Here is a 14920-nt window from a genome sequence, read left to right as displayed (position 1 = left end):
GAGAGAGAGAGCCTTCTGCTCTCTCTACGGGTATGTATGGCTAACTCAAACTATTTCGTCTTCAATTTTGTATTAACTGTTTTTTTTTTTACTCTTGTCTACAAATTTTCTTTTATTTTCTATTTTTAACTCAAACTATTTCGTCTTCAATTTTGTATTAACTGTTTTTTTTTTTTACTCTTGTCTACAAATTTTCTTTTATTTTCAATTTTTACTGTAATTTGATAGTTTGACTGCATATAATTTGGTAAGTCTAAAGCTTTGGTCTTTTCTGGGGTTTTACTTCTTTAATTTATGGTTTTGAGAACAGAGAGAGAGAGAATGTTTTTGTTTAGCCGCTTCTGGTATTGTAATTCTGTCGGTTTCTCATTTTTCTGGGTTTGAGGGAAATGAAACTCACTTGGGTTGACCTTAATTTCTCCTCGTTTACTTGAAGAATTTTGGTGTTCTGTGATGTGGGTTTTGGGTTTCCGGACTTTATATCTAATTGGTATGCTTTTTCTTAGTCTCTTTTTGTTTCTTGTTTTCAACAATTTTGTGTATCTTATCAAATAGTTATTCTTTTGAATTGCTGCTTTTAATTGATGTTTGTGAACATTGATTTTTATTTATTTATTTGTTTTCATTAATTTTGCTTGTTTCAAGTCCAATCTGACAATACCTTTTTCAATGATAAAAAAAAAGACAATACTTGATGAAGTTACTAGGTTGGAATTTTAGATTCTATTTTGGTCTAATTTAGAGTCATGTTGAAGACCCAAGTCATCAATTGTTTCACAAATACATAACAAACCTAAATTCGTTTGGTGATGGTAATTGGAGGAGTGGGGATGGTCTTGTCTTGTACTAATTCGAGCTTTGAGTTTTGGCTCTTTTTTATGAGCCATGGCCTTTTATTTGTAGTTTTTGCCTATTGGAACGACAAGGACAAGCCAATTTGTTGTGTCTTTATCAGTTAAGTGTTGAAAACAAACTAGAAACAAGGATTTGTGGCTGGAAAACTGTGATGAAAGTGGCATCTCCTTGGAAATATAACGCGTATCTCCTACATTTTCCTTGGGAAATTCTCAAAATCACCCATGAAAAGTGGAATGTCATCTTATTAGAATATTTAAGGAATCAGTTGAACCCCAAGTTAGACCCTTAGTTCTAAAATCAAGAAGCTTACGAGTCAAGTTTTACGACACTTTGACTTCTGTTTAGAGGGACAACTGACTCATTAAAGACCTTAGTACTCTTTTATTAATAGAGAGACGAATAAATTGAATACTCCAAAATATTAAAGGTACTAATACTTTAAAGGAAATTTATAAGTTTAATTAATATCTTTCTTGCAGTAATGTATTTTTCAAAAATTCTTTTCATGTAATTATTGCTGTGGTGACGATGCGGTCTGTGTGAGAATGATAACTGTCATCAACGCTTTAAGTTTTTATTGTGATAGATTTAAACCGCCTTTATACGTTTAGTGACTAAATGCTTATTAACTATTGATGTGTAAGCTACTTTGAAATAGATGATTCTTTGGAAAAAAAAATGGCACTTCAACAGGATTCTTAAACATTTGAATTTTTAATTGAAGTGAATTTTTTGCATTTTTAAATCCCATTGATTTTGTTTCACCGGTGTAATACTAATACCACAAGTACACAGAGCTCAGTAACTGATCTCTCCAGTTGCATACCCATGTTAATTAAATTTTATGAAAATAATCATAATAATTTGTTCTGTATTCAATTTTTGTGATTCTTTTCTTGATTATTTATTTATTTATTTTTATAGTCACTTGTGCTGCTTGGTTCGACCTGAGGGTTTTCTTTCCCCGCTGATGTTCCTGGATCAAGTTGGTTGTATATATCACAAGTCTAGAGCAAATGCCATCTTTAAAAATGAAGACCCAATCAAGCACGGGCTGTTTAAGAGAAAAAAATGGTCTTCGTATATGTCAAAAGTCGAGTATAATTTCCAAAAAAGCATGCTCGCCTGTCAGAGTTCCTGAATGTACAGCAGATCTTGATGCTTGCTTACAGAATTGTCAGGATGGTAAGCATATTTTGATGTTAAGTTCTGTTGTAGACTTCAATCAGACATGAATTTTGAGTTCCCAGTCTTGCAGCTCTAGCTATATCCTATCAGTTCCTTCTTCACTTTTTAAGTAATTTATCGTTTAGTGTGCTACAGGGTCCACCAATAGGCAGCAAAAGGAAGTAGTATTTTTTAATATCTTTAATAAGCTGCCTGGTTTTGTTGCCTGGACTTTAAAGAGCGAATTGATATGAATTTGAGAAAACGTGTTTTTACTTAGAATATTTCTTTTCATCGACTAAACATGTTATTACTAAGAAAAGTATTTATTTTCATCGACTATGAAATGCGTGATTGTCTGCTGTTATAATTTGCCTTGCTATTTAGATTGGCGCTAATCCTTTCCAACTACCTTTTAACTTTTCTCGTAGTTTATACAAGTATTCAAGTTTCTGCTAAGGACATTGCATGCCATGAAGAGGTCGATTATTATCGAGAGTTTCTAGATGAAGAAAATTCTCTGTTTCTGAAGCAATCTTGTGATTCTACAACTATGGGAAGAATGGTAAAATAGTTATTTACTCTATCCAATGAGAAGTAACGGTATTTCTTGAAATTTAAGTTTCTTTAGTCTGTCATTTTGTGCGATAATTTTTCATAATTAGCTTTTCTTGGTACTGTAGACGTCATTTCTTATCCTTTATGAACGAGAAATATTTCTTTTTTCTTTTCCTAAGAAAATGCTTGGGCATTTTCCAAAGTGTCTGCCATTTCTACCTTCTAGTATATGTGTATTTTTTTGATAGTATATAGCTGAGTTTTGAGAGTGTTGTAAGTTTCTGTTGCTTTATGCAATTTTCTCAAGTGAGAAAAGTTCTAGCAAGCTTGGAGTTGCTGATTATTGAAAGGCGTTAAGTGGAATAGATGTCAAAGTTTGTTATGTTGCTAAATATGTGAGGCTTCAATGGCAACACTGTCATATTGCAGTTGCCAATCTCGGAATATGTCGGATAATGGGTAGTAGGAATTTTTCTTTTAAAAGCTAACATTAGTCTATAAAAGACTTCTATTTGTAATTAGCCAGTTTATAAATTGGTTTTGTTTAGTCATAATTATTTACAGAGAAGGGAAAATTACTATATTTCTACCCTTTGCACTTTTTACTTCCCTTATCGTTCAAAAAGTTAATACTTTTCACATATGATTTTGTAGTATACTTATTTCTTTTTATCATTTGCAGGAGTCTAGCCATGCTTGCCAATCAAACTTGGAGACTATTTTCTCTCCTTCTTTAGAGTCTGTTGAATTCCATAGTGAGGCAAATATTGGCAATGATGCAGGTATGTGTGTTGAAAGGGCCAATGACATAGTTATGCCCCATTAGGTGTTTCTGTGGAATACGCACAAGATTGACATTGTTACCCTTTACCCTTAGGAAATAAAAGATAACCTACAAACGAGGATTGATACCGCACACTAACATGACAAAAATGCACATGCCAATTTGAGGATAAAATGTAGTTGTAGGATGAAAGGAGAGAAAATTAAACTACTAGTATGCTTCAAAAATGTAATTTTAGTTTGAGAAATTTACCTAGCAGAGTTTGTTTTGTTATGTTTTGTGAAGCGCTTGTATATGGTATTGTAATCTTTTTTATCAACCTGCAGTAGGGAGTGAGAAGTATCCCAGCACATCTTGGTCAGGAGCCGATGACAGTGATGAGAACCGAAGTTCAGACGACTATCAAAGTTGTGATGTGTCAGACTTCTACATTTCTGACATGATCGTCACAAGCTTTCCCTTTAATGGGAATGCATTTGATGATACTAGTGAAACAAATTGCTTCTCGAATTACAAGCATTCGGAGCCAAATGTGCTGTTTGATGTTTCTGAGAAATACATGGTACTGCCTTTGTTAGAGGACTCTATTCGAAGCAGTAACTGCAATGATGAAAAATCATGTGAACAAGCGATAGTGGATCCAAATAATTCTGGCTTGTTCCTAGCAATCGAACAGATTAGACCTTGCGACCAGGATACTGCTGTTAACTCTTCTGACTCAGATCAGGCAGAATGTTTTGATCCACAGTTGTTCATAAGAAATTTGCCGGAATTATCAGATGTGGTGTCCAATTTTCAACGGAATGAATTGCCTGAAGACATTCCTAAAAGGAAGCTAATAACTCTAGTACTTGATTTGGATGGTACGTCTATTGAGTTGCAATGACCAAGTCACCATATTGTGTACTTCTCAACTGATCATATTCTGCATTTGAATCTGTTTTTTGTAACTAGTACTTATTATTTCTTTGAAATATTGTAACTAATACTTCTGGGAGCAATTGGTCAGTTCAATTACTACTTCTGCCAACTTCTTAACTTTGGCCCAGTTTAAGTATGCAGTTTTGCAATTGATGTTATTAGATTCCTCAAGATATGGGTTCTCATAAGCAGAAGAAGGCGAAATAGTGAGAAGACAGTCAATTAAATTGGTCTTAATTAAGAGGAACAACATAATCTACATGTGTTTGCTTGTATGTTTTAAGTGGTTAATCTCCCGTTTTCATAATGCAGAAACACTCGTCCATTCTACATTGGATCCTTGTGATGATGCGGACTTCACCTTTACTGTTTTTTTCAACATGAAAGAGCACACTGTCTATGTAAGAAAGAGGCCTTACCTCAGAACATTCTTGGAGCGAGTTGCTGAGATGTTTGAAGTTGTGATTTTTACTGCCAGCCAAAGCATATATGCGGAGCAGCTTCTTGATATTCTGGATCCAGATCAAAAGCTTATATCTCGGCGAGTTTATCGTGAGTCATGCATCTTCTCAGATGGCAGTTACACTAAAGATTTGACAGTTTTAGGTGTTGACCTTGCAAAAGTTGCTATAATTGATAATTCTCCACAGGTACATCTCGTGCCTAACTTGTACTATTGTTTGATTGTTCTGAGCCCTTTTAATTTTTCGCGGTCCTTTTTTTTTTCCATTGAGTTTTGCTGAGTGTTTTTTCTTTTGGCTGATGGGGATTTTCTAGATTGGATTATGTTATGTTTTTCATTTGAGAGATGTTAATCCTTCTCAATCATCATGTTTTTGTGTGAAAAGAGTTGCAATTCTCTACAAATATTGCCGCCACCATACACAGATATGGGATATGGCTTAGTTTTACTTGGTAATTTATCACGATTTCAACCTTGCTTTTTCTGGGAAGTGGTAAAAAAAAAAAAATGTTGTGAAAATACACACAAAGGAAGGAGAATCTTATGAAACTTTTATTGATAGAATTGAGATAGACAACTAAGGAAGCAATTTTTGTAATAGTCCTTCACTAAGTTGATTTGTGGGAAAGGACAAGAGATACAGTCATAAAATGATAGAAGATAAGGTTGGTTCAGCTTGGTTAGTGCTGACATGGAAAAGGTGTCTACTAGCATAGGGAAAGGGTTGCCAGAAAAGCGCGGGCCGGGGAAGAAGTGAAAGTAGAAGAAATAAACTAGCCATTGTTGGATTTTTGATTTTTTTTTTTTTTTTGTTTTTGTTTTTGATTTTTTTTTAAAGTACCTAATCCTTGTTCTGTTCAAATCATTTCAGGTGTTTCGCTTGCAAGTGAATAATGGGATTCCAATAAAGAGTTGGTTTGATGATCCAGCAGACAGGGCACTAATTGCATTACTTCCCTTCTTAGAGACTCTTGTAGACGCTGATGATGTTCGGCCCATCATTGCCAAGAAATTTGGTAACAAGGAATAAGAGCCCTTGTCATTCTTATTTCAGTCCCTTATCCCTTGTTGATTTTTAGCAAAATTTCGTGTCTAATCTATCTCAGATATCTTTACTTTCAAGCCTTGAGGTATTAACTATATAGTCAGCAATTTTTTTTCTTACTTTGAGTTAGGCATTACTACTTTCCCTTTCTTCCATCCTCTCAGCTGGTTTCTCTCCGGAATGCTCTGTCTAATTGTTTTTCAAAGGTAATTTTAGGGTATGTCTTGTTTATTTCGATTGTACAGTTTAAGTGGGTGTACATGAATTACTGTTATATTGTGAAATGTAATTCTTGCAGAATTGCTTTTAACAATTTCTTGCTGACCCTTAGCATCTGTATTTGTATGTTCATTCTTGTGGTGTTAGTTAATGCTTTTGTAGTTAGTTGTAGTGCTTATATCATAGTGGGAATAGGAAGTCCATGCAGTGAATATAGAGGGACAAGCCTAATGTAGTTGTTTAAAAGAATGACAGCAGGTCATAATTCAAAGCGACTTATTCATAGAGAATCTCTAGAAAGTTGATTTTGGTAGAAACTAGAAAGAAACATAATTAGTACCAGTTTAAATAAATCGTCCTTAAGGAAATGCTTAAATTTGAACCCTGGAATCTTGAGATAGTCTTGAAGTTTGATGATTTTCATAACAATTTAATCAACGATATGTCTACAATAAAAAAATAGTACTAAGCCTAATGAATGAAGATAATATGATACTTGTATGACTAACATGTGAAACACGAAAAACCTGAAACTCAAATACCAGGGCAAAGACTTGTTAAAAAGGAAAAGAAACAAGGAAAAAAGCAAGCATGCAAATAGAAGGAAAAAAAAAATAGAATATGAAGAAAAATGGGAGATAGTTTAAAGCAGGTCCTTATTTCTCGTATATGGCAAGGGAACATTCTACGCAGTCATTCATATAATATGACCCTTGATGTGAGCTTCTTTCTTCTTTTTCCCATAATTGGCTTTGGTCCTCAATAATTAATACCATCTCAGTAGGAGATATAGCTCTTAGAGCACTATAATTCCATCATTATGGTTTAATTTCGTTTCTTTCCGAGTTTTCTTTGATAACTTGGTACTTCTAAAATGTGTTTCCATATGCTACAGTGAACATCTTGATTCTTGTGTGCTGTAATTTTTTTTCCCCCCTTGAACACACGACAAGCCTTTTGAAATATGGATGCTTTCGCACATTGTGAGATGCTTGATTTTATGTGATGAAGCTACTCAGGTCTATAAGGTGCCAAAGCGTATTAGTCTTGTATAGTTTACTTGTGTGGAGAGCATTATGAAATTACAGAGTGATAAAGTTTAGCTGTCATCAGGCCTAAAAAACTGTTCTTCGAGTTTAACAGAGAAGCAGAGACCATGATGTAAACAAGTATTTTTAACTTTAGGGAAGAGTATCTTCTAGGCTTTTGCTATAAGTCTCAAGAGGAGAAAGTGCGTGCTGCAAATCCTGTTGCAGTTGCACCTTATTGTTGATAATAAGGCTGGGAAAGGCAGCAAAAGTACACAACTTTACCTAATTAAGCTAAGGTATCACTGTATGGGAAGCTCTCCTGTTAGGCCCGCATTTGGTATTTAATGTGAGAATACTATTAGTAGAAGGATATGAAAGTCTGCGTCTTTATCTTATTTTTGTTGCAACAGATGCCCTAAGGATGCTAGTCTGCGTGTTTTTTTAATTATTGGAGTCGATATTTTCATTTATTTTTCCAAATTGAGAACACAGAAGATTGAAAATGACTGTTCGCATGACATTAAATCGATTTTAGTTCACATAGGAAGTATAATGCGGAAGAGGATGGAAAAATTTTACTCCAGGAAAATTTGGGTTTGGTGACAATATATTCTTGAAACCAATATAAACCGTTTTTAATATCTCATGCAGTCATGGTTGGACTGAGTCTTCTGAGCATTAATCAGGTTCATATTTGCTTTATCAACCTTCTTTTGCCCAGGTATTTGAAAGCTGTAAGGTATTTCATCCTTGTCTGTTTATTTAAGCAGATTAACACTTTCCCTATAATGTCTCTCTGTTCAAGAATCATTTTCTTCTGTCTCCTAGATGCATTTTTTATTTTTTATTTCCTCTTATAGCAAAATCTACGGTCTGTTTTCTATTAATTTTTTAATTTATTTGTTTGTTTATCTACTTTTCAAGATCTTTAACTTAGCTCCTATCTGTGTGAAAATCTTTTTCTCAATGCATTACTTTTCATGTTCTGACGCACATTATTTTACCTCAATTATTACTTGCCTCCCCCGTTTTCTATAACCTTGTTGTGTGGTTTGTGCTTAGTAATATGAGTGATTCTATAAGAACCAGGAGAGGTAGCTTCCCAAGGGAAGACGGATCGATGTTGGCATTCCAGTTAGTTAATTTTATCTGTGTTGCGAGGATACTAGTCTGATGTAAATAGTTCCTTGCTAATAATATAAAGCTATAGATAACATTTTTCTGTACATCAGGGTTTCTATGAGAGCAATGAGACAATATAATGAGTCTCATTGGTAAAGATGGGATCGAGCGAGATATAGAGCAAAACAACGAGTGTCAAGAACATCATCCTCTACAGCGATGCATATAACTCTTGCAGTAACTTTTTGAAGAATCTAAATTTAGAAATTTCTGAGTTAAGGAAACAAATTGTGCACATAGGAGACTGAGTGAGTAGATAGATGGATCAAATTGGCAATCTGGGAGGGGCCTCCTGATATGGGCTGCTAGAGTGTGGAGACAGAAATGGCTTAAAAATTCCATATTTGCTTGATACCTAAAAGAATTGTGGGAGGCAGAGATAATGGTTTATGGGTTGTATGATTAATCATCCCTGCTTGTCATTATCTCTGCTAGAATTGACATTCTTACTCTTATGATTTTGCATGCATTGTCTGCAGGTCATTCGGAGAACTGTAATAGATTTTCTGCTAATGCCAAATTAGTAGGTAAGCAGAGTGTTGTTGCTGCTAATCCTTCTGATATAGGTATAGGTATTTAGAGCAGCACGAGCCCTTTTTCCCCCCCAATTCAGAGAATATATATATATATATATATATATATATATATATATATATTGTGAATGTGAAACAACATTGAGAACAAGTTAACTACGTACTCATAACTCATCCCAGAAAAATAAAAGAATTAGTCGTGTAATTTCATTTGTTGACCATTGTATTATTACCATATTTTTTAGACTTCTATCCACTTTGTATCATTTAATATTGCTGTGATATGTTTGTTCTATATTGAGCCAGTGGCCAAATTTTCATTGGATGTAGAAGAAATTATGTAACATGTTCTTGTGCTGCTATCCATTTCTTATAGCACCTAAAATAGCGATTTTTATTCTTCTTGCTGTGAACTTTTTGAACTTTTTTCCGATCTATGGATGATCTAATTCAGCATCCTAATTGTCCCTCCCTCTATTTATGTAATTATTTCTTCTTTCCATTCTCCTTTACTCATGGAATATATTCTTAACAATGACTTGCTCTAGTTTTAGTTTGTTTCCGAATAAAATCGCGTTTGCGGCTCGGTCTGTCAACTGAATAAAAAGGATGACTTGTGAATAAGCATTGCAAATTAGCAACTCGTGTTGAATTGCCGTGCCACTCTGAAGAGTAGTAACAGTTGAACAAGTGATTGGCATTAATAAACTTTTCCATCCAATTTTGCATATAGCAGCTTACTAACCTTGGTCTTGAACAAGGAAGAATACAGGCTTTTTATCTGACATTTTTGTGTCATTGGATTCCTTTTGAAATTTTCTCAAATTTTCTTGTCAAATGTGATTTAAATTCTACTTGCATTTTCTTTGGTCCTTTGATTATTCTAAACCACTAAGATGTTCTTGGAAACCTGTTTATAGGCTACAAAATTGAGTGACTTATGCAGATTAATATTGTATAAATGTGATTGCACGTTCGACATTGATGGTAGTATGCTGAATGAGGAAATTAGAATTAGAATGTTAAAGCCCCATTTTTGTATTTTATATTTTTATTTTTCAAATTTCTCGGGTACTAGGCTTAGGCTTCCCTTGAGCCTAGAGTAGTCAGAAATCTAAAGATAAACACAAATCAGTTCATATAATTCTTTCTTCTAATCAAGGATAGTGGAGAATAGTGGTCTAAATCTGCGAAACAAATGGATAATTAATTTCTTAAACTTGTGGCTTAATCTTATTAGCTGAAGCAAAGAAAGTTCTCGAGTGTGGTTGGAATAAAGGACAAATACCAAAAGCGTGTGAAAATCGTAAAAATTCAATCAAATATCATAGAACGCGCAATGTTCGTTGTATTTATTCGTCAGTAATGTATTATTAGATAAGCAGTAATCTAATGTAATGAAGATTAGTAAACGTTTCCCCCAGAAACAATTGGTAAAAAGAACAATGAAATGAAGTAGCTATTCTGAAACCCTTTTATCTTGGTTATCCAACAAGACAACATGATTAGATCAAAGTGTTTACTTGTTGCTTCTTTCCAACCGATGACAAGAGAAGATAGTTAAGAAGCCGCTCATCTTCCATCCCTTCGGATCTCTCAAGTCCTACTAAAAAAAAAAAAGAAAGCATAGAATTCAATTTCCTTTTGGTTCTGAACTTAGGTTGCGTTTGGTATAAGAGTTCAAATTAGGATAGTTTTAGTTTTAAAACTAGAACCATGATTTAGGATTTGAACTTTGGGTCCAAAACATAATTCTAGAACTAGAATCAGAACCGGAGGTTTAAACCATCCAAAATCATGGGGGGAGGTGATGTTAGTTTTTAGAGTGATTTCGATTTAAAACATCACATCAGGATTCAAATATTAAACCAAAACCATATAAACTAAACACTGGTTTTCAAGAACTATTTTTTACTTTTTGCAAACAAACAAAGGTTTGAACCAGAATCATAATTTCGGTTCTAGAACCCTCGTACCAAACGCAACCTTAGTTTAAAGATAATCCTTGACCAAAGAGGAAAAAAAAAAACCCCCCAGCTTTGATTTCTTTGGTGTCATTTCCCCTAGTAGCTTAAACAAGCCCGGACTTTTGGCTCAATGCCATATGAACATGTTGAGTGCACTTGGAAATCACTGGAAGCTCAAACTTTTCATTGATATGCCAAAGACCTCAGGTAAAGTCAACACAACAACAGGGTTACTTTATCAATATACCGATAAAGCTAAGAAATTCCCATTTCCAGCCGGTGAACTGTTTTAAACTCTCAAGACTAGGCAGAATGGATTGGAACCCACATTAACCGACATCATTGTTTCCCTCGAGATCGCTGTAGGGAATTAGAGAGATGCAGCAGATAAACCTGGTTCTCTTGCATCTGATGGTGGTATTTCTTGGTCCTACACAAACCCAAAAGAGAGTAGTATCAATATATAATTTGCGGAGAGCCTCTTAAGCAAGATATTGGACAATTATATAATGGTGCATTTTCCACCTCTCTATAACCTAAAGGGTAATAACCAGAGCCCCTACTTCTTATTAGTGCATTCATGGCTGCTATGTGTTGCTCTCTGCTATGTAATATCTTAACTACAAACCATGTTGCTCTCACCTGAGAAGCCATACTATGCGATGCTGGTTCTGGGACCGACTGACTAGTTCCATTGTTTTCAAAAGAAGCGTTCTATTGGTCAGCAAGAACAAAAGGTCAATAAACCAAAATAGTATGTGATGCAGTAATACCCTCATCACAACACATAACATACATGTTTTGAAAGGAGAGGGAGTAAATATTTGTTGCTGAAAGCAGATTCTTAAGACATACCTGTTGATAATAGGTGCCATGTAATTCCTGAACTTGTGATTGACTGTTTTGCTGCTGGTGTTGTTTTTGTTCTATTTGTTGTTGTTGTGGTGGTGGTGGTGGTGGTTGTTGCTGTACTACTTGTTGCATGTAAAGCTGGTGCTGTTGTTGTTGCTGAAGTTGCTGCTGCTGAGGAAGTTGATAAAATTGCTGCTGTTGCTGAGGTTGTTGATAAAGTTGCTCCTGCGGCGGATAGTGCTGCTGATTGTATTGCTGTTGTTGAAGCTGAAGCTGTTGATAAGGTTGCGGATGAGAATAATAATGCTGCTGAAGTTGTTGCTGCTGCTGATACTGTTGGTATAAATGCAAATGCTGCTGTTGTTGCTGAGGCGATTGCAGCTGCTGTTGTTGCTGAGGCGATTGCAGCTGCTGTTGTTGCTGAAAAAGTTGCTGCTGATAGTAATAATATTGCCACATTTGATTATAAGCTTGGCTGTTTTGCATCCCATGATCTCCACTACTTTGTATTGTCTGAGGTGATGCGGCGTAATTTGGTTGCTGCATATTCTGCAAAGGCCAGGTACTTGGTGGTGGCGGTGTTACATTATCAGGAGGTGCTTGATATTGATGTTGACCTTGGCTGCCTTGCTGAATTTGTGGGCTATGTGGAGACGCAACCTGCGAGGGGTAACCTTGACTCTTAGACATTGGACCGCCCCATTCAGCTCGTGGGTGTTGTTGTGGAGAAACCCGCCGCTGATGTTGATATGATCTTCTTTGTAAGTGCGCTTGTGACCCAAATTTGGATTCTCTTCGAAATTTACCAGTGTTGTTCATTTGATGCCAGTTTCCGCTGCTATTTGCAGGCATACATGGCTGATGTGGGGGCTCTGTTGAAATAGGACTTCGATGGCTCCTGGAAGATGAGAAATTAACCTCTTCGGTTTCAGTTCGAGGGGAATCAAAAGTGTTAGTTTTTTTTTCATTGTATGTAAGAGAACCTTCATCACCATTGTGCTGATTGCTCTCTAACATGTTTTCCTCCACATTGCTGGCATCCTGAGGAATTTCACACGCAGAAGACACAGATGGATTTAAATCTACAGATGAATTATCCCGAGGATGTAAAGAAAGACTATCCAATGAAAGCGTCTTCATATATTGCTCGGGCTCATGATCATAATCTTGCTTAAGTTCATCTCCACTTGAGAGTTCTTTTAGAGCTTGTTCAGATTCAGTTCCTTCCGCAACTTGATATTTGGTAGTATCTTCTCTGGGCTCCTCGGAAGCTTCTGAGTCTACTAAACGTATAGATGACACATTTGTTTCTGGCATATCTTTTCTCAACTGCTCAGGAACTTCAAAAGATGGTGATATCTCTCTCTTTCGTGCATCACTATCAGCTTCTCCCGATTGAAATTGGTTAGTGAGGGCTTGCTCAAATTGAATATCATCAGTCTTTCGTGCTGGCACTTTCTGGTCTGATATATGATTAGCGGAATCCTGGCCAGACCTGGAATCATAATTTTCTAGCAGTAATGTTTTCTTGTCTTCAAAAGGCAGCTTTACCAGGTCGTCAGGATTACAATCTCGAGACGACTGTTGATGCTTAGTGACAATCATATTAGTAGTTGGCTTCTTGTGAAAAGCTGGTCGTACAGAGCGTGGAAAGAGTCTTATGTGCCGATTCCATGCCTTCCTTACGTCGTGAATGGTTCCACAAAGGTCAACAAACTGCTAAAATTGACAACCCCAAGAATACATTTATTAGAAACATTAGCAGTAGATGGAGTGGAATAAATTTTCAATATAACAAGGAAAAGAAAAGTAATAAATGCAAAATTCTTGATGGTTGATCGTGTGTCCAAGGAACGATCCACATCTAAATAGAGATCAGAATTAGTTGCACAATAGTGCAAATTTATGCTTCATCCTTTTTCCTCTTGGGATTCTGATGTAAACTCCTATATTAGAAATATGGTGGAAAGTATTGTACTTTCCACATTAATAAGAACAAAGATAGATTTTCTTTAACCTCTATATACAATCTTGAAACATCCTCTGCATCCTTGGCATTCAGACATTGAGATGCATCTGACCCTAGAGATATTGCGTTATTTATGACACAGTCCACCACGTGTATATGCCGCTGCCCACCATTTGCTATAGCAAAATTTATTAACTCCTGTAGAATCAAGAATCAGGCATCTCTTTTGTAGAAAACAAAAAGGGAAAATGAGAAACGAGAATTTTCTTAAACAAACAGAAATGCAAAGAAAAGGAAGACAAGGGGTCATGGGTCTATGCAAACCAAACAGAGTTGTATAACATTCCTTCAATTCTTAAAGTTACAAAAAAGTGCTCATTCCTTACATTGCTTAGCGTGAAGCAACCAAAAGGAAACCTGATTTCAAAACAAGCCCTTTCTAGTTCTTATTAGTCATTTTGAATCAAAAAAATCAGAACCTATTAAATGCTGTTGCGAGACTCTTATGCAAAATCAAACCAAAAACGTGCCCTTCTTTTTTAATATATTTTATAAACGACATACAGGCAGAGGCAGGTTTTTCTGTAAACATTATATAGGTGAATGGAAGTTTTGGAAGCAGTGCTATGACTAGATAATGGAAGGCCATATATACCTCCAAAAGTAACATGCAATCAGGCAAGCGTTTGATGCCATCTATTAAGACATCTCTTGCAGCATCTGCACCATCGATCTGTAACCAAAAAAAAAAAAAAAAAAAAAAAAATTCATAGCAATATCAAACACTGGTCTGTGATGTAGGGCTGAAAGAAGGAAATATTGACTTGCAAATGCAAAATTCATAGCTTCAAGCCAAAAAAAAAAAATGAAAATACATGCACAGAGGGGGAAAAAATACTTGTACACAGGGTGCCACTTACCTAGGGCTGTTCATGGGTTGGGTTGGTGCGGGGTAGGATTTTTTTTTCCCCGCCCCAAAGGGTGCGGGTTGCACATATTTCGCCCCAACGATATTAGAAAAATTTCACAATCCAACGATGTTCGGGTTGGGTTGGGGCGGTGCGGGGTGAGTTGGGTGGTCGGTTTCAACATTCAAAAAATTAAAGACTTAAAGTTCAATATAATATTCAAACTTCATCATTAAATAGAAATAACAACCATCTTTATCAGTCCATCTAACATCAAACATGAAGCAAAGTAGTCCATCCAACATCAAATACTTATAAATTAGTCTTAACATAAAACAAATAGCTTAAGCAAAACAAACATAGAGGCTTAAATCTTAATTCAAATCCATCCAAAGCAAGCATTGCAACATCAACCATCTTTATCAATCCACACTCATAGGCTCCTCAATGGTTGTAGTAGGAC

The 14920-nt window shown here is 35.6% G+C and overlaps 2 protein-coding genes across 4 annotated transcripts in view; one reads left to right on the top strand and one right to left on the bottom strand.

The window, feature by feature from the left end:
• Window positions 1–6109, top strand: LOC21393940 (CTD small phosphatase-like protein 2). 3 transcript variants are annotated; one of them, XM_024168574.1, is made up of 7 exons: window positions 1–30; window positions 1783–2043; window positions 2457–2590; window positions 3266–3365; window positions 3694–4230; window positions 4601–4938; window positions 5623–6109. In XM_024168574.1, exons 2-7 carry the CDS (start codon window positions 1875–1877, stop codon window positions 5779–5781), a joined length of 1437 nt encoding a protein of 478 aa, XP_024024342.1. In that variant the 5' UTR covers window positions 1–30; window positions 1783–1874; the 3' UTR covers window positions 5782–6109. The 3 variants fall into 3 exon arrangements, with proteins under 3 accessions (XP_024024342.1, XP_024024343.1, XP_010100996.2); XM_024168575.1 differs by lacking the exon at window positions 1–30 and adding an exon at window positions 254–490 and having other exon boundaries at window positions 3697–4230; XM_010102694.2 differs by lacking the exon at window positions 1–30 and adding an exon at window positions 254–490.
• Window positions 6110–10117: 4008 nt separating this feature from the next.
• The window catches only part of LOC21393938, a 15943-nt gene continuing 11140 nt past the window's right edge, over window positions 10118–14920 (bottom strand). Inside the window, exons 9-13 of the mRNA XM_024168567.1 lie at window positions 14205–14282; window positions 13598–13747; window positions 11584–13296; window positions 11371–11442; window positions 10118–11158 (exon numbers count right to left, since the gene is read on the bottom strand). Of these exons, the coding sequence (XP_024024335.1) occupies window positions 11099–11158; window positions 11371–11442; window positions 11584–13296; window positions 13598–13747; window positions 14205–14282 (2073 nt within the window). The 3' untranslated portion in view covers window positions 10118–11098. The remainder of the gene's footprint in view (window positions 11159–11370; window positions 11443–11583; window positions 13297–13597; window positions 13748–14204; window positions 14283–14920) is intronic.

This window comes from Morus notabilis, unplaced genomic scaffold, assembly GCF_000414095.1.
Source record: "Morus notabilis unplaced genomic scaffold, ASM41409v2 Scaffold1445, whole genome shotgun sequence".
Lineage (NCBI taxonomy): Eukaryota > Viridiplantae > Streptophyta > Magnoliopsida > Rosales > Moraceae > Morus > Morus notabilis.
Note: the sequence above shows the minus strand (reverse complement) of the source record. Positions and strands in the feature narration are given on the sequence as shown.

Excerpts from the sequence above, each read along its gene's own strand:
- LOC21393940 (XM_024168574.1), top strand. The coding sequence starts at position 1,875 with ATGCCATCTTTAAAAATGAAGACCCAATCAAGCACGGGCTGTTTAAGA. Across the intron at positions 3,366-3,693 it reads AAATATTGGCAATGATGCAG|TAGGGAGTGAGAAGTATCCC; the intron begins GTATGTGTGTTG and ends ATCAACCTGCAG. Across the intron at positions 4,231-4,600 it reads TCTAGTACTTGATTTGGATG|AAACACTCGTCCATTCTACA; the intron begins GTACGTCTATTG and ends TTCATAATGCAG.